Source organism: Oncorhynchus nerka, linkage group LG23 (assembly GCF_034236695.1).
Source record: "Oncorhynchus nerka isolate Pitt River linkage group LG23, Oner_Uvic_2.0, whole genome shotgun sequence".
Classification (NCBI taxonomy): domain Eukaryota; kingdom Metazoa; phylum Chordata; class Actinopteri; order Salmoniformes; family Salmonidae; genus Oncorhynchus; species Oncorhynchus nerka.
In genome coordinates this window covers 50,535,587-50,561,010 of record NC_088418.1, presented here as the reverse complement: position 1 = coordinate 50,561,010, position 25,424 = coordinate 50,535,587, and the positions used below count along the sequence as shown (strand labels likewise).

At 44.1% G+C, this 25,424-nt stretch overlaps 2 protein-coding genes across 4 annotated transcripts in view; one reads left to right on the top strand and one right to left on the bottom strand.

The window, feature by feature from the left end:
* The window catches only part of kcnd2 (potassium voltage-gated channel, Shal-related subfamily, member 2), a 115,640-nt gene extending 107,000 nt beyond the window's left edge, over positions 1-8,640 (top strand). The window contains exons 2-5 of the mRNA XM_065008422.1: positions 1,681-1,843; positions 5,167-5,262; positions 5,527-5,768; positions 7,049-8,640. Coding sequence (XP_064864494.1) covers positions 1,681-1,843; positions 5,167-5,262; positions 5,527-5,768; positions 7,049-7,226 — 679 coding nt within the window. The 3' untranslated portion in view covers positions 7,227-8,640. The remainder of the gene's footprint in view (positions 1-1,680; positions 1,844-5,166; positions 5,263-5,526; positions 5,769-7,048) is intronic.
* A 1,819-nt stretch (positions 8,641-10,459) lies between these two features.
* LOC115118013 (tetraspanin-12-like) overlaps positions 10,460-25,424 on the bottom strand; it is a 29,814-nt gene continuing 14,849 nt past the window's right edge. For all 3 annotated transcript variants that reach the window (XM_029646545.2, XM_029646546.2, XM_029646547.2), the window contains one exon: positions 10,460-22,910. In XM_029646545.2, the coding sequence (XP_029502405.1) occupies positions 22,578-22,910 (333 nt within the window). In that variant the 3' untranslated portion in view covers positions 10,460-22,577. The remainder of the gene's footprint in view (positions 22,911-25,424) is intronic.

The window sequence follows — 25,424 nt, the reverse complement described above, 5'->3', positions numbered from 1 at the left end:
GTGAAAGTTAGAAAGAGAGAGAAAGAGAGAGAAAGAGTGAAAGAGTGAGAAATAGAGAGAAAGAGTGAGAGAGAGTGAAAGAGTGAGAAAGAGAGAGAAAGAGTGAGAAATAGAGAGAAAGAGTGAGAAAGAGAGAGAAAGAGTGAAAGAGTGAGAAAGAGAGAGAAAGAGTGAGAAAGAGTGAAAGAGTGAGAAAGAGAGAGAAAGAGTGAGAGAGAAAGAGTGAAAGAGTGAGAAAGAGAGAGAAAGAGTGAGAGTGAGAAATAGAGAGAAAGAGTGAGAAAGAGAGAGAAAGAGTGAGAGAGAGAAATAGAGAGAAAGAGTGAGAAAGAGAGAGAAAGAGTGAAAGAGTGAGAAATAGAGAGAAAGAGTGAGAGAGAGAAAGAGAGAGAAAAGAGAGAAATAGAGAGAAAGAGTGAGAGAGAGAAAGAGAGAGAAAGAGTGAAAGAGAGAGAAAGAGAGAGAAAGAGAGAAAGAGAGAGAAAGAGAGAGAAAGAGTGAAAGAGTGAGAAAGAGAGAGAAGAGAGAGAAATAGAGAGAAAGAGAGAGAAAGAGTGAAAGAGAGAGAAAGAGACAGATAAAGAGGGTGAAAGAGAGAGAAAGAGTGAGAAAGAGGGAGAAAGAGAGAGAAAGAGGGAGAAAGTGAATGAGAGAGAAAGAGGGAGATGGAGAAAAACACTTTCTCCCTGCTCGTCTACAGATGGTTTAGAGGCTCTCTGTTGGTTTGTGACTGTGCTACTCTGTCATTAGGCTCGCTCTAAAGAACATTCCGGCACTTCCAAAAGAAACACTCCGGTACTTTGTGTTCCCACCTGGGAGTCCCTGCCTCTAACGATGGGAATAGAGTGCGTGGAGAAAGGCTGAATGAGAGGATGAAAAGGAAAGGAGGGAACGTGGAGGTGTCCAATAATGAATGAGACATGTTTTTAAAGAGGGGGAAAGAAAGAGGGACGAGGGGAAAGGGAAGATGATATAGCAAAAGAGAAACTAGGCCAAGAGACCATTCACCAGAGGGGTTTGTGCCTGGCATTTTCTGTGTTATTTTGGACCTTGAAATGAATAGGGTTCTTCCTTTTCAGAAGTTTTCCTCTTTGAAATTTCCTGGAAGTATTTTTACCACGGGGCAATGCATTATAGCCCAGCACTACAGCAAACATACGCCATAATCATAACATTTAATATCTACTGTATCTTCCATCATGTATAATGTGCAGGCCAGGGGTGGATGCTCTATAGCTCTCTAGTGCCATCAAGTGGTTGTATATTGCACTTTATCTGGGTTGACCTATTCTAATCTATACATAATCCATACATGGTAAAGATTACCATGACAAGACCTAGGTCTACTAGGAAATGGTTGAATGTTCTCTAAAATGACACACTCCATGTTGAGTAAGTGTGTTGGTCTTCTGATTGAAGATGGGTCCTGTATGCTCACAGTGTTGCTGCCCCCGTAGACAGTCCCTTCTTTTCTATTAATTTAAAAACTATTGTCCAGCTCCTGTCATCACTTTGTATGTGCATAAAACTCCCACTCTCTCTCTCTCTCTCTCTCTCTCTCTCTCTCTCTCTCTCTCTCTCTCTCTCTCTCTCTCTCTCTCTCTCTCTCTCTCTCTCTCTCTCTCTCTCTCTCTCTCTCTCTCTCTCTCTCTCTCTCTCTCTCTCTCTCTCTCTCTCTAGATATGGAGACATGGTTCCTAAGACCATTGTAGGGAAGATCGTTGGTTCTGTCTGTTCTCTGAGCGGTGTGTTGGTCATCGCCCTGCCCGTGCCCGTCATCGTGTCCAACTTCAGCCGCATTTACCACCAGAGCCAGCGGGCAGACAAGAGACGCGCCCAAAAGGTACCCAACAATGTCCCACCCTCACGCCTGCCATGACACCATAGGTCCTGGGCCATAAAGGTCATGAACCCTGACTTGGAAGGGTCCAACAGAGCTGTATGTGGTGTCGGCGTGATCCTAGGGGGGAAATCACTCTCTCTGTAAGCGATGTCTGTGTGTGTCTAAGAATGGAATGGAACTCACAAACATGCTGCTATTCACACATACATACTGTACACACACTCCAGCAGAGATGGAAAAAGCAGAGAGTGGGTTGTTGAGGGACACACATAGAGTGTAGTGGAGACCATATGGAAGATTACCCGGCTTCTGTGTTCGTGTGTGTGTGTACAAACTCAGTGTGTATGTGGGATAGTGTATGGTCATGTGTGTCTGTGTGTGTGTGCTTCCTCTGGTATGTTAACCGTAATGGGCCATACGGGACCACCCCGACTTCCACATCAATAATTGGAGCAACACAGAGACGTCTTTATGTGTGAAGGAGTGGCCTACATACATACACACACATCATATTACAAGATAATTCACGGTTACTCCCTCACTCTTAAAGATGTCCTCCAGTGATTTGATTACTTTCCCTTTATCCTAAGTATGAATACAGTAAAGTACACACACTTGTGTCATGCCTTACCCGGACCACTTATTGAGATGTGCCTTTTCAAATCAAATCAAATTGTATTTGTCACATGCGCGGAATACAACATTGAGATGCTTACTTAAAGAGCAGCAGTAAAATAACAAGCGAGGCTATATACAGGGGGTACCGGTACAGAGTCAATGTGTTAGTTGAGGTAATTGAGGTAATATGTACATGTAGGTAGATTATGCATAGATTATAAACAGAGAGTAGCAGCAGCGTACAAGAGGGGTCGGAGGCCGAGCAGTTGCCATACCAGGCAGTGATACAACCAGCCAGGATGCTCTCGATGGTGCAGCTGTAGAACCTTTTGAGGATCTGAGGGCCCCTGTCAAATCTTTTCAGTCTCTTCAGTCCCCTTAAGTAAATGAGGTGAAAAGGAGACTGGAGTAGGACTTTGAATTAGATCACTAAATCCACACAGGAGACTTCATTAGAGATAGAGACAGACAGAGAGGGAGGGAGAGAGAGAGAGAGAGAGAGAGCGAGCGAGCGAGACAGACAGACAGAGACAAGGAAAGGGGGAGAAGAAAGGGAGCAAGAGAGAGAGAATGGTGGGAGAGAGGGGAGGAGAGAATGAGAGAGAGAGGGGGGGGTGATAACTTAGCCCCTGTTGTGCGTCCAGTAAGTAGCTCCCTCCCAAGAACAACAATCTGTTATTCCATTTAGGAGGGATGATGACTGAGCTCTGGGGTTTGAATGGAAACATGGATGTTAGACAGAAATACATGGATAGCTTGTGTGTGTGCTACTGAACCTCGCTGTGTGTTCCTCTAGCTGTGCTGCTACATGCATGGGCCTGTCTGTGCATAGTGGATACCAAGTTATTTTATTCACCAACATTCACCATAAAAGAGAGTGGCCTTGGATGAATACAGCTGCAATACAAGGTTTACATCTAGCCACTGTCAGATAATGGGATTTACATCTATGACTGGGGGACATCTTTATTGTCTTTCAAGAGCTATGGGTCTCTCTGTTTCACACTCATTCACACACACACACACACACACACACACATTCAGTGGCACACATTCAAATGCATGTGTGGTTTTGTTCACAAACAGAAAACCAAGCTTGGTAGAATTGCTGCGAGGACGCTTATTTGCAGTATAAAAGCAACTAGGTAACCGTGGAAACGCAACCGTCGCCGATTGGTGTTTTACTTATTTAAACTTTCTTCTTATTTTATTTTGGGGGGGGGTCCGTGAAATGCCGGTTAGTGCATGCCGAAACCCCGATGGGGAGATGGATGGCAAGGGGGTTCCCCCTTTCTCTCTCTCTCATTCAGAGCTGTTGCGTCTTCCATGGTGTCCCACCTCTCTAACGTCACTATTCACGACTTACCACCCCCACTCTCTCTCTTTCCCTTATTCTCTCTCTCACCCCCACCGAGGCTGCACTGGGGCTCTGGTGCCAACTAATGGAACTGGGGGTGAATGGCTGCGGCTCATGTTCCGCTCCTCACCGGTGTCAGTGCACCCAATCCATGAGGCTTGGCCCCAAGGTGGGGGTGGGGGGAAGAGAGCGGCCTCCTGTCACCTTCGAATGGTGAAACGGGTCTCTCTGCAACCACCCTCATCTCTACTTCTCTGCTCTTGATTTTCTTCGTCTTCTTCTCCTTTTTCTGCTATTTCATTTCCCATGTGTTTATTTTGTTCTCACATGCATTTTGGATTGCCCACGTTTTGGCACGGCTATGGGTATGGCGTCATCAGAACGCGTCATGGATCACCATCACATGGAGGAATGAGATGCATGTCATCAGCCAGCGACTGACGCTACATGCAGGGGCGGGGTCAAAGTGACGCAGTGAAGCTTACTGGAGGACGGTGTCCCACACATAAGTTCCAAGTTCTGAGTTCCAAATTCCACATGTCCGAAGAACAGGATTTTATAGACATATTCTCCTTGGTTCATTCCCCTGTGTCTCATTGAATCCGGCCCAGTATGGAAAGGCTACGGTGACTCTCGTGGGTCAAATGAGACTTGAGTCAACACTGACCAACAGAAAAACAGAAAGACAGACACCAACATCAGGGCAAATAGGCCTCTACCAGTATTCACATCAACATCAGGACAAATAGGCCTCTATCAGTATTCACACCAACATCAGGACAAATAGGCCTCTACCAGTATTCACACCAACATCAGGACAAATAGGCCTCTACCAGTATTCACATCAACATCAGGACAAATAGGCCTCTATCAGTATTCACACCAACATCAGGACAAATAGGCCTCTACCAGTATTCACACCAACATCAGGACAAATAGGCCTCTACCAGTATTCACACCAACATCAGGACAAATAGGCCTCTACCAGTATTCACACCAACATCAGGACAAATAGGCCTCTACCAGTATTCACATCGACAACAGACGTCTTGAAATGTGTTTGTTGTTGTTGAAAGGCTGAGTTTGAACCATTGAGTGATTGATCAAACACCATGGGAGGACATTGAGCTTGGAGGGGAGAGATCAATGGAGATGGACAGACCCTAATGTTCTCACATTGTCCCTGTGCCACAGCAGGAGGTTGCAGTAACGTTGTGAGAGCATTAGCCCTGTCCCTCTCTGTCTCCTGCTCTGGTTGGTTGGTCCCCTGTCTACCTCGTGGAAGGACATGTTTTGTAGTCTGTTAAAAGTGTGACTATGCATAAATCTTTGTTTTTGTGCCCAAAAGGCATCAAAGGCAGCAGGCCAGGCGCTGGTGTGCAAAGCCAACCCCATGTTCGATACGCACCACAATCACCTATTGCACTGCCTGGAAAAGACCACGGTAAGAACAATGCTTTAGAAATGACTGTGGTGGAGAATGGGAGATTTATCCACTGCTGTTATCTATCTATGTTCATGAAGAAGCAGAAGCCATTAATTAAGAGTAGAGTATGGTATACATATTAGGAAGTCGTCAGATTTCAGGCAAATCTCCTAATATGGATGCCATAGTTGGCACTTTTGCTTTGGCTCGAGCCATGTCCACAAAAGTAACATGTGGTCTCTCTATCTCTCTCTCTCATTCCATCCTCCCCCTCTCCCTCAGAATCATGAGTTTGTGGATGAGCAAACGTTTGAGACCAGCCTACTGGAGGTTTCCATGGCGAAGCACCCGCATCTCTCCCCCTCCCTCTCCTCTGGCTCCTCCTCCCAAGGCCTGTCGTGCTGCTCGCGGCGCAACAAGAGGAAGAGCTTCAACGTGCCCAACTCCAACATGACTGGAGGGCATAGGAACAGCATCCAGGAGCTTAGCACCATCCACATCAGAGAGAGACCCATCACTAACAGGTACAGACATACATGCAGTGTACAAATGATTTTCCACTTGTTTTACAAGAAGCTAAAAGTACTATGTAAGCTGATGATTACACACGCTACACATCAGCATCTACAACGAGTGAGCTCACTGAGACTCTTAGCAGGGCTTTACAGTCAGTATCAGAATGAGTAGTTAACAATAAATTGGTCTTAAATCCATCTAAAACTCTTGGTTTCATATTATTTATTTGATGTATGCATTTATTTATTTGTATTTAATGTTCTTGTCTCTAACTGTTCTGTACTTGGTGATGTATGTGTATGTTTTATGTGGACCCCAGGAAGAGTAGCTGCTGCATGTGCAGTATCTACTGGGGATCCTAATAAGCTAAACTAAAAACTATATAAACACACAGACTGTATACATACACACATTCACGAATAGAATGAAAGTGTCACGACTTCTACCGAAGTCGGTCCCTCTCTTTGTTCGGGCGGCGTTTGGCGGTCGACGTCACCGGCTTTCTAGTCACCACCGATCCATGTTTCATTTTCATTTTGTTTTGTCTTTATCATACACACCTGCTTTCCATTCCATTAATTATGTTCCTTATTTAACCCTCAGGCTTCCCTCTCTGTTTTGTGTGTTATTGTTTGTCATGTGGGTTCGTGTTATTTGTGCTCTGGATTATTGTGTTTTTCCTTGTTGGAACATTACTTATATTTTGAGTAAATTTCGGACTATTACCCATATCTGTGTCCTGCGCCCGACTCTGCATTTTTCCATTCACCAACACCCTCACAGAAAGACCGATCGGTACACTCACAGGTACACTCACACACACATCTACTTTATACATATTCATAGATCACATAATATACACATAAATATGTATTCATAGTGGTTGCTATGGCAGCAGGGCACACACAAACACACACTGTGCCAGTTTCTTCCCATGGTGAGTCAGTGTGTTGGTATGCTGGCTATGTCCAGCTGTGGCATGGTATCCGTGTATGTGTGGTCCGACTGGTCTGGTCTGGGAACCCTGGCCATGGAATAGACAGTTGTCTCCTCTCTCTGTGATACTAAACACTGTACCACTTTCTCTCTGGCTGGCCGTCCTCTCTTTCTCTCTATCCCTGTCTTTTTCACCTCTTCTTCTTCTTCTTCTCTATGTCTGACTTATTTTCTGCATCTTTTTCTGTACTTTCCTGCCGTCCTGTTTGTCATCCCCTATTTTCTAAATTCTCCACATTTTCCCCCGCCGTCCCTTCCCTCCCCCCTCTCCACTCTCTCTCTCTATCTCCAGTCGCTCCAGTCTAAACGCTAAGTTTGAGGAGACGGTGCCTCTGAACTGCAAGCAACCCTACATCACGGCGGCCGTCATCACGCTGCCTATGCCGCCCGTCACCACGTCCGAGGACGACGGCTCCGCCTCCTCCCCAGACTACTCCCAGGCCAACATCGTCAGGGTGTCTGCCCTCTAGGCCCCTTGCCCCACCCCCCACCATCACCATCATGGTAATCCTAAAACGGAGAGAGAGAGAGAAAGAGATAGATAGAGAAGCGAGACCCTTCCCAGCTCCAATCAGAGAAGGGCGTTTGCAGGAGGGAAAGGGGTAAGGGGAGGTGTGGTGGTTTAGTGGGCTGCAGGAACCTTTTGGTTTTCCTACACGGAGCTACTACACGTCTGCTCTTGTGGTGAAATCACATTGCAGTGTAAAGCTGCAGCAGAAAGCCCCGCCTTGGATTTGTTGGTGGGGGAGAGACTGTGTTGCCGTGGCGACTGAGATTAGTGCCTAGCAACGGACACACGAATGGAGAGCATTTAGCCACCTGGCTAACTAACTAACTGCAGCTACTCCTTCCAAACACAAGAGAAAACTTACCATTACCATTTTTTTCTATATTGTGTGTCTTTAAATGTGATGTCTTAAAACTGAAATGGAATTTGTTTTGTTTTTTATTGTTTGTTAAGGCAGTGATTTTGACTAGAGGAGATGTATATTTGTATGTTCTGAAATGTGTGGAGTAGGAGAGAAAAGAAAAAGACATTTAAAATATTTTGACAAAAAGGAGAGCAAGGGATGTATGCACTGTGTGTGCATATGTCTGTGTACATATGTTCCTACCTTATCAGAACCAGAATGTCTGGACAAGTCACCAAAATGTCCTGACAAGGTTGGAAAACAAGAAAATGTTTGAAAAGTCAGGACGGAATTTGTTCAAATCCAATTTTAAGCTTAAGGGTTAGGTTTATGGTTTGGGTTAGGTTTAGGGTTAAGTGTAAGGTTAGGAGTTAAGGTTTAGGGTTAGAGGTTTGGGCTTAAGGTTAAGGTTAGGTTAAGGGCAGAGTATGTGAGTGGAGTGGAGGAGTGGCCAATTTGACTGAAGCTCAGAGCGAGATTCCCAAAGGCTGGAGCATCAACCTTCTCGCCCGCTTCGATTTCGCTCCAGTAGTGCTCACTTCACTAGCTCAGGGCATGCCCGGGCAAGCATGCATTTTTATTCAAGCCCCTTACTTTAACTACTGTCATGGAGTTCGTTCAATATTTTCTTAAAGAAACTGATAAAACACACAGGTGCAAAATCAAGGTGACTTACAAAGATGAGGACCAAGAGCAAGAGAGGGAGTGAAGTGATGTAACTAAAGAATCATTGTGGAATCTGAAAAGAGACATATCTCGAAAGCATGATGGTGTACTTATTACGGGCACGTGCTAACAGAATGGAACGAGGTGGGTAGCTAATTAAAGTGTGTCATTGTAGCAAAGTTTTTATCAATGAAAAATCAGATCTCTTAAAAGTCTCCTTCATTTTTGCTCTATTATCTATACAACACAATTGATTTGTCCCAATAGGCCTGTCATATTCCAACTTTCAAGGAGCTTTCTGTTTTGATTGGCATTTTTCATTGAATTTGTATTTAATTCTAAGTAAGTCACAGCCGATATGCGCAATTTATAGACTATAATGATTTAATACAACAAAATATTGTTTAAATGCTGAGCGCTTAATGTCCCTGACTCCCTACCAGCCTAGTGTGTAGCACTCGCTAATGCTTCACAATGTATTTCTTTGTAGGCTATAGCCTTGAAATAATTGAAATAATATAGCATAAGTAATTCATTTCCATTCCTTCTTAGGCTCCATGTCTGGCTCCTGACCTATTTAGAATATGTACCAGTGTTGTACTCGGGTCTCGAGTTCATCGGTCTTGGATACATTTGTACTCGGCCTTGACTTGTTCTAGGACAGTGAGGACTCATAATTTCTTCCTGAGACCAGCAGAGTAAAAAAACTCATAATTATCAGCTTCCATTCAGTCAGCACATAAAACCGCTTCACCAGGCCAAATATATACACTCCTTTCTGGAAACATTAAGACAGTATGTTAACAGTCTTTATATCTATTATAGACATGTTTCTGCAGTGGTGAACCTATAGGTCTTCAGTGTGTGACAGGTTCGTACAGTGGTGAACCTATAGGTCTTCAGTGTGTGACAGTGGTGAACCTATAGGTCTTCAGTGTGTGACAGTGGTGAACCTATAGGTCTTCAGTATGTGACAGGTTAGTACAGTGGTGAACCTATAGGTCTTCAGTGTGTGACAGGTTAGTACAGTGGTGAACCTATAGGTCTTCAGTGTGTGACAGGTTAGTACAGTGGTGAACCTATAAGTCTTCAGTGTGTGACAGGTTAGTACAGTGGTGAACCTATAGGTCTTCAGTGTGTGACAGGTTAGTACAGTGGTGAACCTATAGGTCTTCAGTGTGTGACAGGTTAGTACAGTGGTGAACCTATAAGTCTTCAGTGTGTGACAGGTTAGTACAGTGGTGAACCTATAGGTCTTCAGTGTGTGACAGGTTAGTACAGTGGTGAACCTATAGGTCTTCAGTGTGTGACAGTGGTGAACCTATAGGTCTTCAGTGTGTGACAGGTTAGTACAGTGGTGAACCTATAAGTCTTCAGTATGTGACAGGTTAGTACAGTGGTGAACCTATAAGTCTTCAGTGTGTGACAGGTTAGTACAGTGGTGAACCTATAGGTCTTCAGTGTGTGACAGGTTAGTACAGTGGTGAACCTATTGATCTTCAGTGTGTGACAGTGGTGAACCTATAGGTCTTCAGTGTGTGACAGGTTAGTACAGTGGCGAACCTATAGGTCTTCAGTATGTGACAGGTTAGTACAGTGGTGAACCTATAGGCCTTCAGTGTGTGACAGTGGTGAACCTATAGGTCTTCAGTGTGTGACAGGTTGGTGATTCTGAAAGGACAGCAACTGTAATACTAGTGCACTCATGTAGGAGGGTGGACATTTTATAAAACACAAAGGGCCAGTGGTGTAGGGGCGGCTATACGCGGGTATAACCTGTATACACACTTTTTTCAGTGGGCATTGCGTATACTGACTTCTTAATCCCTACTGATGCGTATCATAGCAGTGTAGTGGAGGTACACGTCTTATCAATTACATAGTACAATAGAGAAATCATGCACAAAGTAGCCCACGCAATCGCAAAGCACGTGAAATATATTCACATGCGCACAGCACACATAGCCTAGTTTTAGCAGAATATTATCTGCTGGCAACAAAAGTGTGCAGCTCTCAACATGTTTTGGCATGGAGCAGCTCACAGAACAATGCCATCGGTAGCCGGTAGGGTAGGTAGGACGTTTCAACTTTCTACTAGTAAATGATAACTAAGGCAACAATGGGTATGCAAACCAGGTATTGAAAAAAGTTTAATCCAAAGTGTTGGTTAGTAGGCTAGACATGGATGAGCCTGGGTGGACAGAGGCCCACCCAATGGGGAGCCAGGCCCTGACAGGCCCACCCAATCAGATTGATGTGGTTGAAGCATTGTTGTAGACTTAGAACATCACATTTTAGTATATTTTCTATTTTTTTTAAATAGGTGTGATTTTGAGAGTGAAAATCTGATAAATTTATGGGAAACTCATTTTAAAAAACGTAGGAAACAGGGTTTTTCACACAGGTGCCTTTCCTTCGCTAGGCGTGCCGTTTGGGAACTTTTTTAGCAAAATGTGAGTATGCCCACTTCTCCAGGCACCACCACACCACTGCATAGGGCTGATGGAAGGACAGCAGTCACACACAGCATGACGTTAAAGGATAAGTAGTCAATAAACTTGGACATAATAAAACATTAGTTCCCAATTATAAGAATACAAAAACACAACCATTAAGCATTTCCCAATCAAAATGTACAACTATTACCTCCCATTGCAAAAAAACATTTCACGTTTAGCACCGGTGACCTAAAGTGTAAAGTGGAACTGACAGCGTTTTAACTACTTTGCAGATATAAAACAAACAGACAATCATAATATCAGTCAAAAATAGTTTATGCTACAAAACCAACTTCATATGATATTTTTTTTAATAGTTTAAATGACTCAACATTCCATGACATAGAGTAAGGCATTGTTGGTAGAATAGATGGATGCAGTACAATGCATGATTAATATAATTCACCAATACATTTCTTGGTTGTCCAAAACATATTGCTGTCAGGTTGTAAATCACAGCTGGCCTGGGACATTGTTCGCTCCAACCCCCACCCCTTTCCCACCGCACCACCCCAATTCGGGATGCACTGTTTCAATTTCAAAGACTCAATATTCTGGACAAAAATGGACGAATGTAACTCTGGGAATGTCAATACAATCAAACCAGCAAGGGCAATGGTCACAAGTCAGTCATAAAGTGGCTAATAGGCTAGCATATCTATGTATGTAGCAGGCTAAAAACACGGAAGCTAAAGTTAGCTAGATAGCTAGCTGCTAGCGGGATGTCATGCCATTGGAGGAGTGGGTGAGTGACTGACTTTTTTCCCCTCATATCGGTGGCTACACACAGCTAGAGATGCAGGTGTCATTTGGTTAGCTAGCAAGAACTTGAATGAGTGTTACCCAGTTAGCATATCTCTTGCGTTCACAAATTCACTCTGGCTATCTACTCCAATATTAGAGAGCTCTCGCCTGAGTGTGCCAGAGCGCAGAACAACTGATGAATTTACGAATGTGCAACACCCGCTGAATATGACCAGTATCAGTAAATGTAGACAAAAAAAGTAAGAGTTAGTCAAGAACGCTCTAGATAAAATGTAAAAAGCCTAACTAGCTCTGCTACTGTGAGTAAAATGGTCAGAGTGAGGTGTTCTCTCATTTGTGTTTGGAAGTAGCTAGCTATCAAGCTAGCCAACTTTAACCAGTTAGCTTTGGTGCTTGGTTGGGACAAGCATGCATTGGCAGACAAGCTGTAGAAGGACGAGGATGCTACAATTTTGTGGCTTTTGGTGAATGCGTTCTAATGATCTAAAGTCACGCTGTTGCAACTTCCTGTAAACACACAGTCCAGTTCAAAGTGAATGATGGCAGGCCCATGTGACAAATGGCTTGTTTGTTTAAAAGCCTACTGTAGCTCTGATTGACTATAGTGCACCGGTCTGTGTAGACTCCGGTCCTGGACAGGACAGATGTTTTTATTTCCTTTTTATTTACTGCATTGTCCAAATGCACGGCCACTTTCCCACTCTATATTGCTATAGAATTTTCAAAAATGCCTTAGTATACATAATTTATGAAAATGTGATCGCTTGTCAGAAAATGTTTTTTAAAAAGTGTCATTCTTCCTGAGGGTGTATGTAGATGAACAGATTTGAATAAGATGTCATGTTGCTAAAATGCTGTAAGCTCCACTTTAAATGCAACAATGTTTCGCACACCCAAGTTATTTTCAAAGAGATGGCTAACACCACAAACACGCTGCAATAAAAAACACAGTTCCACTCACCAGATGATGATCATTTGAAACACAGCTTCTTGTTGACAGTTATTCTTGAAAAGAGAGAAGCTAACAAATTAGCAAACTAGCCTCCTTGATAACACCTGCTGCAGCTGCTGCAAACTAGCCAACAACAAATGCTAGCTAGACTGTGGGAAAACTACTGCTCGCTAATGCGCAGTGACCTGTTGGGCCTTCAAGAAGGCAGAAGTTTCCATACATTTTGGAAAAGCGGTCCCACCCATTAAGTCTAAATGTGATTGGTTGATTCCACAGTCACTCCAATATTTTGCCCAAATACAGTTGAATGGCAGATGCCTTCACCTAGCTTCTGATGGACTTGCCAATGGCTGACTTATCCAGCTAGATTTATCTCCCCAGAGACCAGCAAAGAAAATCCTGATTGGATATTTTTTTCTCTTCAGTGTTAACCCTTTCCTTCAGAACAAATCAGAACATCATTGAAAATAATAATATAATTATCATTATTATTATATTATTATAATCATTATTTTATAAATCCTTAGCCCTTGTCTAAAGGCTTAGAAGGCCCATTGTTCCCCACTGTGTTTGGGTTAGTAATATTTGTAGAGTGGCTCTATTTTCCTCAGCATGCATTTCTTCACTATTCTGAATGCCTAAAGAATCCAAATGTTGTTCTGAAATATGAACACAGAAATACTGGACATTTTGAATTCTTGTTATTGTGGTGATTTGACAAAATTACAATCATGGTCTTGAATTGGACTCGCATTTTACTGGTCTCGGTCTTGACTCGGTCTCGGAAACCTCTTGTCACCCTCCCAGTCTCGGACACCCCCTCTTGACTCAGTGACTCGGATTCGATTTATTTGCATGAGCGATAAACAGGATTTCCTGCCGCTAAACTCCGCTCACATACTCTGAATGAGGGTTATGGTTAGGTTAGGGGTTAGGGAAAATAGGATTTTGATTTGGAATACATTTTTACTCCCCCAAACGTCCTGAAAAGTGTGTGGGTGTGTGTGTACATGGTTTCCAACCTTATCAGGATCATAATGTCCTAACAATTCACCAGAATGGCCTGATAAGGTAGGAAAACAAGGACATTTCTGAACAGTCTGGACTTTGTTAAATGTCCTGAATTTGCTAAAAATGCTATTTTAGGCTTAAGGGTTAGGTTTACGTTTTGGGGTTAGGATTTTGTGTGTGCCTGTGTGTGTGTGTTTTTGGTTTTACTATTCTTGTGGGGACCAGAAGTCCACACAAGGATAGTAAAACAAGGAACATTCGGACAAGTGGAAACATTTAGCCGATCCATACAAGGAAAAAGGAATTTTCAGGGGTTAGGTTTGGGTTTAGGATTACATTTAGGGTCAGGGTTCAGGTTAAGGTTAGGTTTGGGTTTAGGATTACATTTAGGGTCAGGGTTCAGGTTATGGTTAGGTTTGTGTTTAGGATTACATATAGGGTTAGGGTTCAGGTTAAGGTTAGGTTTGGGTTTAGGATTACATTTAGGGTCAGGGTTCAGGTTAAGGTTAGGTTTAAGAGGGTTTCTGTTTGTGCTGGTATCAAACCTTGGGTTGCACAGGCTTATTGCAACTTTCTGCTCTGTCTGTATATTGCAAATCAGTGTTAAGGTTAGGGTTAGGAGTTAGGGGAAATAGGATTTTGAGTGGGAATCAGTGGTTTGGTCCCCACAAGCATAGTAAAATAAATAGGGAGGGCTACTGTGTGCGTGGGCAGGGCTCTGTGCATGTGTGTGTGCGTGTGTGTGCGCATGACCCCATTGCTCTCCCCTGTATGTGTATGTGTGACATTAGCATGAGCAATAAGGGTTGAGTCCTCGGTGTGTGTGCTGTATATATTGGTGATCTAGCATATCACACTCGCCCTTTCTCTCAGAGCTGACTTACTTATGTACCTACTTGTATGAAAGAGATGATTGTTCCTCTCCTGTCCGTCCTGTCCTCTCTAACCGAATGGCCATTGTGAATACTGAATACCTTTGCTGCCATTTTGAAACTATCCTCCTCTCTCCACCAGAGTTGACTACTTCATTTGTCGTGGTTTATCGTTCAAAGCAGCACCCACATGATGCCTGACCTTGAAAATGGGTTTATTGTTACTTTTATTGAGGGTTTATTGAGGTTTTTATAGATACATTGATGAATTTATCCAAACTGCAATGTTGTGTTTTGTCTTGTTTTATGCAGCGTGGACATGCTAAAGCAGATTGACTGAGGGGAGAAGAAGTGGTCTTATATGAACACACTGATATTTGAGTCCATTCCATTTTGATACAAAGATGATTTTCTTCTGAATATGGGGATAAAACTGTGATTAGACTTTTATTTTGAAGGTCTCTGTTCATTTGAAGTGCATGTTGGTTTGCTACAGACAGTATGACGTTTGTTTTGTTCCTGATTTGTACCACACAAGCCTCCATACTTTACCAACAAATGGGGGTTTGTTATGGAAAATGAAATTCAAAGTGTAAAGAAAACTCCTGTACCAGTCTATCAAACATGACTGACTGAAAGTGTTTATTGAGCTGTTGGGGTTTGACACTCTATGATAATTCTGTCTTGTCGTGACTGATAGCTCAACTATCACCGTAGCTAGAACACTCTCAGCGCTTGGCGGGGATGGAGTCCTGTAACCATTCCAAATCAGTACAACGAAATCAGTGCAAATGCATTGAATGACACTTTAATATCCAGCGAGCTGATTTAATGATATTCTATTTCTCGGCTGTGAGATCTCGGGAGGTTTAATTGAGAACTTGTCGTTTTCCTAATGACGATGGATATTTTCTTTACGCTTTTACGTTTTCCAAGATGGCTGACGTCGGTGAACTGAACGTGGCTCTTGAGACTGCTGAAGCGAATGCCACACCCCCTGCTCCAACCCCCGCCCCTTTCCCACCGTCCCGCCCCCAAACCTGTCCACTCCACCATCACTGCTTGACTATGATGTGACATATGCAACAATTTTTTGGTTTGTTCGTAAAGATATTCTTTGTATCAGAGGGAGAGAGTGTGGGAGGGGGGCAATAGGGAAACGCAAATACATATTTTTTAAAATATCAAATGATGTTGATACAATTATAACTGTCTTTTTTTTCATGTAAAAAGAAAAAAAGAATTACAACTGTTGCTAGTGCACATGTGCTGTAAATTGTTCTTTGGTGTAGTAAAAATCATCATGGTTTAGTCGTTTTTAAAAATCATTTACACCGAAGGTTCTAGTGTCTTATTTTAGTTAGCCTTCTGCTCCACCGCATTTTAAGAACCAGCTTAATATTTTTCTAAAGGGATTCTTTGAGAAAATGCATGCGTTTGCTGGAGAACTTTGAGTTTAGTGTTGCACAAGGACAGGCGTTGTCTCTGTCTGCATCCCAAATGGCACCCTATTCCCTATATAGTGCACTACTTTTGACACAAGGCCATACGGCTCTGGTCAAAAGTAGTGCACTATATAGGGAGTAGGGTATCATTTGGGACACAGCCTCTGTCTTTCAGTTTCCATGGCTAAGTGAAAAACTTTTGGGGTGAAGGAGTGTACTTAGGTCTTGTACATGAGATTATGTAAATTGAGGAAATTAAAATGATAATTATATGACGATTACTTTTGATCTGTTACAGCTCGTGTATTTGAATTATTGAAAAGATATTAAAAAAATAAAATGCAATTGTTTAGTCCGGTGCAGTGTCTATGAGTAAATAGAATAAATCATTGTCCTATTAAAGTACTTATATAAGTGGTTGTCTTCTTTTGACATCAAACATTTAGATGTTTCCAAAGTCAATGTACGGTCTGTTTCTTTTGCACCAATGTATAATGTACTGTATTGCTGCTTATACACTATGTTGTATATCCACATATTTCTGTGTATCTGTAAGATCTTCTGCACCAAAGAACACTTATTGCTGTTGATACACTATGTATACACTTCAGAAAGTATTCCCACCCCTTGACTTTTTCCACATTTTGTTGTGTTACAGGCTGAATATAAAATGGATTAGTTGCCGGAGAGAAAGGAAACAGCTCAGGGATTTCACCATGAGGCCAGTCAATGGTGACTTTAAAATAGTTACGGAGTTTAATGGCTGCAGGAGAAAACTGAAGATGGATCAACAACATTGTAGTTACTCCACAATACTTAACTTATTGACAGAGTGAAAAGAAGGAAGCCTGTATAGATTATAAAATATTCCAAAATATGCATCCTGTTTGGAACAAGGCACTAAAGTAATACTGCAAAATCTGTGGCAAAGCAATTCACTTTTTGTCCTGAATGCAAAGTGTTTTGTTTGGGGTTAATTCAATACAACACATTATTGAGTACCACTCTCCATATTTTCAGGCATGGTGATCGCTGCATCATGTTATGGGTATGCTTGTAGAGTTTTTGTAGACAAAAAAGAAATGGAATAGAGCTAAGCACAGGCAAAATCCTAGAGGAAACCTGGTTCTGTCTGCTTTCCACCAGATACTGGGAGATTAATTCACCTTTCAGCAGGACAATAACCTAAAACACAAGGCCAAATCTACACTAGAGTTGCTTACCAAGAAGACAGTGAATGTTCCTGAGTGGCCGAGTTACAGTTTTGACTTAAATCTGTTTGAAAATGTATGGCAAGACCTGAAAATGGTGACCTGAAAATGAAAATGAGCTTTTTTAAAAGAATAATGGCAAATGTTGTGCAATCAAATGTCGCACAATTGACATTACGGAGTTATTTTGTGTAGATCGTTCATATGACATCCATTTTAATCACACTTTGTAACACAACGAAATGTGGAAAAAGTCAAGGGGTGTTATACTTTCTGAAGACATTGTATAATGATAGTCCTTGTCCAGTCTTGTCCAATCTTAGCCATACAATATGGAGCAGGAGAGTCTATCTCCCAGGGTAATTTCTCTCTGCACTGTGAATGTATCAGCATATTTCTCATAAGGGAGTTGGCCTGTGTGTGTGTGTGTGTGTGTGTGTGTGTGTGTGTGTGTGTGTGTGTGTGTGTGTGTGCGCTCACATTTGTCTCTCTGTATTACCATATTTCTCATCAGGGAGTTAGTAATTGAGATGTTTTGGGAGAATGTATGGTCCCATCAGCTTCCCTAGGTGCATTGCAGATGACATGCATCAGGGGGAAAACTGAAGCGGGAATTACCCAAGCAGCATGCCAGCACACAGACTATTTCTGCCCCTGCTATTTTTACACAGGGGTCAGAGGGTAATGGTTTTATTTCTGCCGGTGGCTCCTTTTACTGTACACCGAGAAAGAAAGGGAGGGGGGAGAGAGTATGTGTTTGTATCCCTCTGTCCCCATGTCAACTGTGAATTTGTCCTAAAGCAGTGACCCTCTGTGGGATTGAGGGATTGAGACAGTCCTTTCTCCATGACTTCTCTATTGTTACTCAAAACTAAATCCAGAGAGCAAAATATCATAGATCTGTATCAATTAGACAGAGACTAAGAACAGAGGGAAAGGGATGTTGGCCTGATATATCTGCAGTATCAATCAAAAGTTTGGACACACCTACCAATTCCAGGGTTTTTCTTTATTTTTACTATTTTCTACATTGTAGAATAATAGTGAAGACACCAAAACTAAGAATGCACACATGGAATCATGTAGTAACCAAAAAAAGTGTTAAACAAATCAAAATAGATTTTTTATTTGAGATTCTTCAAAGTAGCCACCCTTTTCCTTGATGACAGCTTTGCACACTCTTAGCATTCTCTCAACCAGCTTCAAGAGGAAGTCACCTGGAATGCATTTCAATTAACAGATGTGCCTTGTTAAAAGTTAATTTGTGGAATTTCTTTCCTTCTTAATGCATTTGAGCCAATCAAATTGTGTGACAAGGTAGGGCTGGTATACAGAAGATAGCCCTATTTGGTAAAATACCAAGTCTATATTATGGCAAGAACAGCTCAAATAAGCAAAAGGAAACAACAGTCCATCATTACTTTAAGACATGAAGGTCAGTCAATGTGCAGTCTTCAAGTAGTCTCAAAAACCATCAAGCGCTATGATGAAACTGGCTCTCGTGACGGCCGCCACAGGAAAGGAAGACCCAGAGTTACCTCTGCTGCAGAGGATGAGTTCATTAGAGTTACCAGCCTCAGAAATTGCAGCCCAAATAATTACTTCACAGAGTTCAAGTAACAGACACATCTCAACATCAACTGTTCAGAGGAGACTGCATGAATCAGGCCTTTATGGTCGATTTGCAGCAAAGAAACCACTACTAAAGGACACCAATAATAAGAAGAGACTTGCTTGGGCCACAAATCACGAGCAATGAACATTAGACTGGTAGAAATCTGGCCTTTGGTCTGATGAGTCCAAATGTGAGATTTTTGGTTCCAACTGTTGTGTCTTTGTGAGACGCAGAGTAGGTGAACTGATGATCTCTGCGTGTGTAGTTCCCACCGTGAAGCATGGAGGAGGAGATGTGATGGAGTGGGGGTGCTTAGCTGGTGACAGTGATTTATTTAGAATTGAAGGCACACTTAACCAGCATGGCTACCACAGCATTCTGCAGCGATACACCATCCCATCTGGTTTGCGCTTAGTGGGACTATCATTTGATTTTTAACAGGACAATGACCCAGCACACCTCCAGGCTGTTTAAGGGCTATTTGACCAAGAAGGAGAGTGATGGAGTGCTGCATCAGATGTCCTGGCCTCCACAATCCTCCGACCTCAACCCAATTGAGATGGTTTGGGATGAGTTGGACCGCAGAGGGAAGGAAAAGCAGCCAACATGTGCTCAGCATATGTGGGAACTCCTTCGAGGCTGTTGGAAAAGCATTCCTCATGAAGCTGGTTGAGAGAATGCCAAGAATGTGCAAAGCTGTCATCAAGGCCAAGGGTGGCTACTTTGAAGAGTTTAAAATATATTTCAATTTGCTACATGATTCCATATGTGTTATTTCATAGTTTTGATGTCTTCACTATTATTCTACAATGTAGACAATAGTAAAAATAAAGAAAAACACTGGAATTAGTCGGTGTGTCTAAACTTTTGATTGGTTCTGTATGTGCTAAACAAGAGGAATGAAGAGGCTTACTGTCTGTACACCACACTGTTTCTCTCTCTCTCACACAGCAACACATACAGACACACACACTCACAGACACACACACACAGACACACAGACGTATCCCACCAGGATTAATAAGTGAATTGATGTAGGAGGCAGAGAGGAGGGGAGAGAGAGCGACCAGCAAGAAAACAATATGTCTTTTGTAACCCACTGTGACAGCGGGGCTACACGCCTTTCCCTCTTCCATAAATCATATCTTCACATTGTCAAGCAGCAAACAGAGCGAGGGAAGGAGGGAGGAGAAGGAGGGAGGGAGAGAGAGAGAGACAGAGGGGCCTTCCATCCATCCTCCTCTTCTTTTAAACAGGCACTTTCTCCCCCTCCATCAAAAATGTCTAAGTTAAAGTTGTTACTCAATATACACTGGCCCAATCGTCTGTCTCTCTGAGACCTTGAACCAACCCATAACCACTTCCATACACACTTTCAGGTTTGTCCTTGCTGATCTGAAATGAGTGAAACTGTCAGAAAGCTGCCAACCTGGAGGGCTAGGTGTAGCTGGAACCATATTGCTGATACCTTTCTAATCCTCGCTTCTACTTTTAGTGCATCAGTAAGGAGTAAATGGCCAAAAGTTATGGGATCGGCCTATGCTTCTCCAATGAAGGGTATACTTTGAAAGGGGACTCTGCAACCTTCTTTCACCCTGCCCATACAGTACGTCTCTGTCCCCCAGGAACCCTTAGGTTGGGACCAGCAGCATTTAAGCGTAACACCTCTGGAGCATCCTTGCTGAAAGCCATGGATGACCAGAGTCCTTTGATGAGGGACTTGAAGGGGACACACAGCAAGGAGACACACTGCAAGGGGACACACAGCGAGGGGACACACTGCAAGGGGACACACTGCAAGGGGACACACAGCAAGGGGACACACTGCAAGGGGACACACAACAAGGGGACACACAACAAGGGGACACACTGCAAGGGGACACACAGCGAGGGGACACACTGCAAGGGGACACACAGCAAGGGGACACACTGCAAGGGGACACACAGCGAGGGGACAAACTGCGAGGGGACACACTGCAAGGGGACACACAGCAAGGGGACACACTGCGAGGGGACACACTGCAAGGGACACACTGCAAGGGAACACACAGCAAGGGGACACACTGCAAGGGGACACACTGCAAGGAGACACACAGCAAGGAGACACACTGCAAGGGGACACACAGCAAGGGGACACACTGCAAGGAGACACACTGCAAGGAGACACACTGCAAGGGGACACACTGCAAGGAGACACACAGCAAGGGGACACACTGCAAGGGGACACATAGATAGAGGGCAAACACAAAATATAATCACCAGTGACTTAAAGGATCTTAGGGGATGTTTCTGACATTCAGTAGGTGGTGACAGCTGCAGTTTACCGACTGCCCTTCTAGCTATAAATACTATGGATTATCAATAGCACCTTAATTACGGAGGAAGGGCTCATGGTAATGGCTGTAGCAGAATGAGTGGAATGGTATCAAACACATGGTTTCTATGTGGGACTTTTTAGGACTATTTTGTAACAGCTGGGATTGGAAATTGTCACAGAAACGAAACATGGTTTCCATTTGCTCCATTACAGATATTATTATGAGTCGTCCTCCCCTCAGCAGCCTCCACTGAAAGCATGGTATGTTATTTCAAAATGAAAGACCATACTCTCCCACATATCATTCTAATAGTTCTCCCAGAATGAATTCTGTTCACTTCAAATGTATGATACGTACTGATGTGCTGACTTGCTGCACCCTCGACAACTACTGTGATTATTATTATTTGACCATGCTGGTCATTTATGAACATTTGAACATCTTGGCCATGTTCTGTTATAATCTCCACCCGGCACAGCCAGAAGAGGACTGGCCACCCCTCATAGCCTGGTTTCTCTCTAGGTTTCTTCCTAGGTTTGGACCTTTCTAGGAGTTTTTCCTAGCCACCGTGCTTCTACACCTGCATTGCTTGCTGTTTGGGGTTTTAGGCTGGGTTTCTGTACAGCACGTTGAGATATCAGCTGATGTACGAAGGGCTATATAAATACATTTGATTTGTTTTGTGTGGCGATGAAAGAACATTTTATTTTTCATCCCTAAGAGTGTCATGCTGACAGTGATCTGTATCAGAGAACAAACGCTTGGTTGTGTTAATATTCCTTGGCAAACACACAGTATATTTCACAACCCCTCTGAAATGATCAAATGCACAGATTATAGTTTGAGCTGAAATGCATTATTCTCACAGAGCCAGAGATAAATAGCCAACATCATGTTCCGTTTATAGTAGACAACGATAATACACTCTGACTGCTGCACAAACACTCATGAATATGGCTGAGTGGTTCTTGTGGATTCCAACAGGTCTGTCAAATTAAGACATATGATATTTCCAAATATCCAGATAAACTCAATTTCCTTGGTTCAGTGTGTTTTGAGTGAGATGAAGAGTTGACATGTCCTTACAGCAGTCTTTGCTGAACAGGTTTCATCCAGTCAGTGCTAGTGGTGATATTCCCAAACATTCCCAACGAGGAGGAGGGAAGTTGGGGAAACTACAACGATTCCCTCCCCTCCTCACTACCGGATAGTGGTGACACTAAAGGAGCAAGCCTCGGCTTATAGTTATTTCGTTTCTCTGACAATTTCCAATCCCAGCTGTGACAAAATAGTCCTGCAAAGTCCCACAGTCCAGTATGTCATTGTCATGTTGTCCAACGGGAAAGAGAGGGGGGGTATGGGGGGTATTCACTCTCCTGCAACTGTGCCCAATCTCTCTCATGTCTCCTACACTCGTTTTTCTCTCCCCCCTCTCTCCCCCTATCCAGTCTCACACTTTCTTCTCATCCCCTTATTCTTTCCCTCTTCCAGTGTCTGTGAAGTAGGGGTGAGCGGTGGTGTGAGGCGCAGATGGGTGGACAGTGTATCCCCCCCCTGCTAGGACAGTGTCTCCATCTCAAACTGGGTGTGTCCATGTCCGTTAGATGTGGTCGCAGTATTGGACCAGGCCTCAGCCGGGCGAGTGTTACCCGATTTAGGAGCCTCCCCTTGGGGTGGGTGGGTGATGGTTAGAGGTCCAGGGTCGGTTCCTGTGGGGGGTTCGGGCGGGGTGGGCTCAGGGGGCTTGCGGTCGTAGTAGAGGGCCCAGAGCAGGGTTAGGGTCAGGGTCATGGCCAGAATCTGGGCCACTCCTATAGACACACCCAGGAACCGCAGCACCTGCAGTTGCTTAGTCCCCCGGATGAAACTGTAGATCTTCGGCCCGCAGCCCTGTAGTACACAGACAGACAGACAGACAGACAGACAGACAGACAGACAGACAGACAGACAGACAGACAGACAGACAGACAGACAGACAGACAGACAGACAGACAGACAGACAGACAGACAGACAGACAGACAGACAGACAGACAGACAGAGGAACACAATAAGGGCTTGTCATTTTAAGAGTTGAAGCTTTTTCATGTTGAAATATGGCATACGTTTGATCCATGTTATATTAATGTTACATTTATGTCATATTCATGTTGTTTCAATGTTTGAGTCTGTCTGTCTTGCCAGGGGCAGACCTCCCATACTAAGTCTGTGAGCTGTACATCTGCTGTAGGAACAAAATGAAAACGCTCCCTCATCCTATCACATGGATGACATGTACATGGAGAGAAAGGAACAGAGGGGGAGAGAGTGGGAGAAAGAGAGATGTAGGGGAAGAGAGGAAGGTGGTTGAGAAGTGTGGAAAGAGAGGGAATAGTAGTGGAGGTGTAGAAAGGCCAGTATATTACTTCCTGACTGGGGGATATTCACTCTCGGCCTGCTACATACCAGATCTACTCTACACCTTACTGCTGCCAGAGAGAGAGAGAGAGAGAGAGAGGTGAGAGAGAGAGTGAGAGAAAAGTGGGAGGAAAGGAGAAAGGGTAGTAAACGTGGGGGGAGAGAGATGTGACAAAAAAAGAGAGAGAAAACAGACAGGAGATAGAAAGGATACTCCATACATTCCCCTTGACTCCCTCCTCTACTGACTGACTCCCTCCTGACTCCCTCCTCTACTGACTGACTCCATCCTGACTCCCTCCTCTACAGACTGACTCATCCTCACTACACACAGCATCTCTTTGTCCCTCTGTATGCCTGGTTCTACTTAGTGAGGCGTAGCAGCAGCACACATTTCATAAGAACCTCTCAGAGTTGACATTTAACACAATTAGAAGCCTCTCTCTCCCCCTTTTCCTGTATCGGCACTCTCTTTACCTCCTCCTCCCTTTCCCCCACCCCCATTTCCCTCTCTTTTTCCAGTGTCACAACCTCCCCTTTCTCCACCCTCTACCTCCATCTTTCCCAGGCAAGCCAGTCCAGGTGTGTATTTTTGTTTATTATTTACAACGATGGTCTACACCGGCCAAACTTGGATGACACTGGGCCAATTGTGCGCCGCCCTATGGGACTACCAATCATGGCCGGTTGTGATACAGTCTGGATTTGAACCAGGTTGTCTGTAGTGACACCTGAGATGAAGCATCTTAGACCACAGCACCACTTGGAAGCCCCTGTATGTGTATGTCAGGCAGGAACACCATGTCACCCAGCATTTCTCACCCAGGTGACCATGGGCAGCCTGGCAGTCTGCACCGGGCACACCGGGCCTGCTAGAACCCTGTTAGAGACACACCACTTGGCCTGGACCATGGGGAGGGGAACTGTTGCTAAGGCTAGGGGGTTAACAGTGTTGACTAAACACAGCAGACAGACATGTTGAGGTGGAGGTGGTCAGACATGGGATAAAGGACAGGGATGGTTTGGAGTTAGACCAGGACAGTGGTTGAGCTGTAGATGGGATAGGGGACACCATTGGTTTGGGGTTAGACCAGGACAGTGGTTGAGCTGTAGATGGGATAGGGGACAGGGTTGGTTTGGGGTTAGACCAGGACAGTGGTTGAGCTGTAGATCGGATAGGGGACAGGGATGGTTTGGGGTTAGACCAGGACAGTGGTTGATCTGTAGATGGGATAGGGGACAGACAGGGTTGGTTTGGGGTTAGACCAGGACAGTGGTTGAGCTGTAGATGGGATAGGGGACCGCGTTGGTTTGGGGTTAGACCAGGACAGTGGTTGAGCTGTAGATGGGATAGGGGACAGGGTTGGTTTGGGGTTAGACCAGGACAGTGGTTGATCTGTAGATGGGATAGGGGACAGACAGGGTTGGTTTGGGGTTAGACCAGGACAGTGGTTGAGCTGTAGATGGGATAGGGGACAGGGGACAGGGATGGTTTGGGGTTAGACCAGGACAGTGGTTGAGCTGTAGATGGGATAGGGGACAGGGATGGTTTGGGGTTAGACCAGGACAGTGGTTGAGCTGTAGATGGGATAGGGGACAGGGTTGGTTTGGGGTTAGACCAGGACAGTGGTTGAGCTGTAGATGGGATAGGGGACAGGGTTGGTTTGGGGTTAGACCAGGACAGTGGTTGAGCTGTAGATGGGATAGGGGACAGGGTTGGTTTGGGGTTAGACCAGGACAGTGGTTGAGCTGTAGATGGGATAGGGGACAGGGGACAGGGATGGTTTGGGGTTAGACCAGGACAGTGGTTGAGCTGTAGATGGGATAGGGGACAGTGGGACTGTAGATGGGATGGTTTGGGGTTAGACCAGGACAGTGGTTGAGCTGTAGATGGGATAGGGGACAGGGATGGTTTGGGGTTAGACCAGGACAGTGGTTGAGCTGTAGATGGGATAGGGGACAGGGATGGTTTGGGGTTAGACCAGGACAGTGGTTGAGCTGTAGATGGG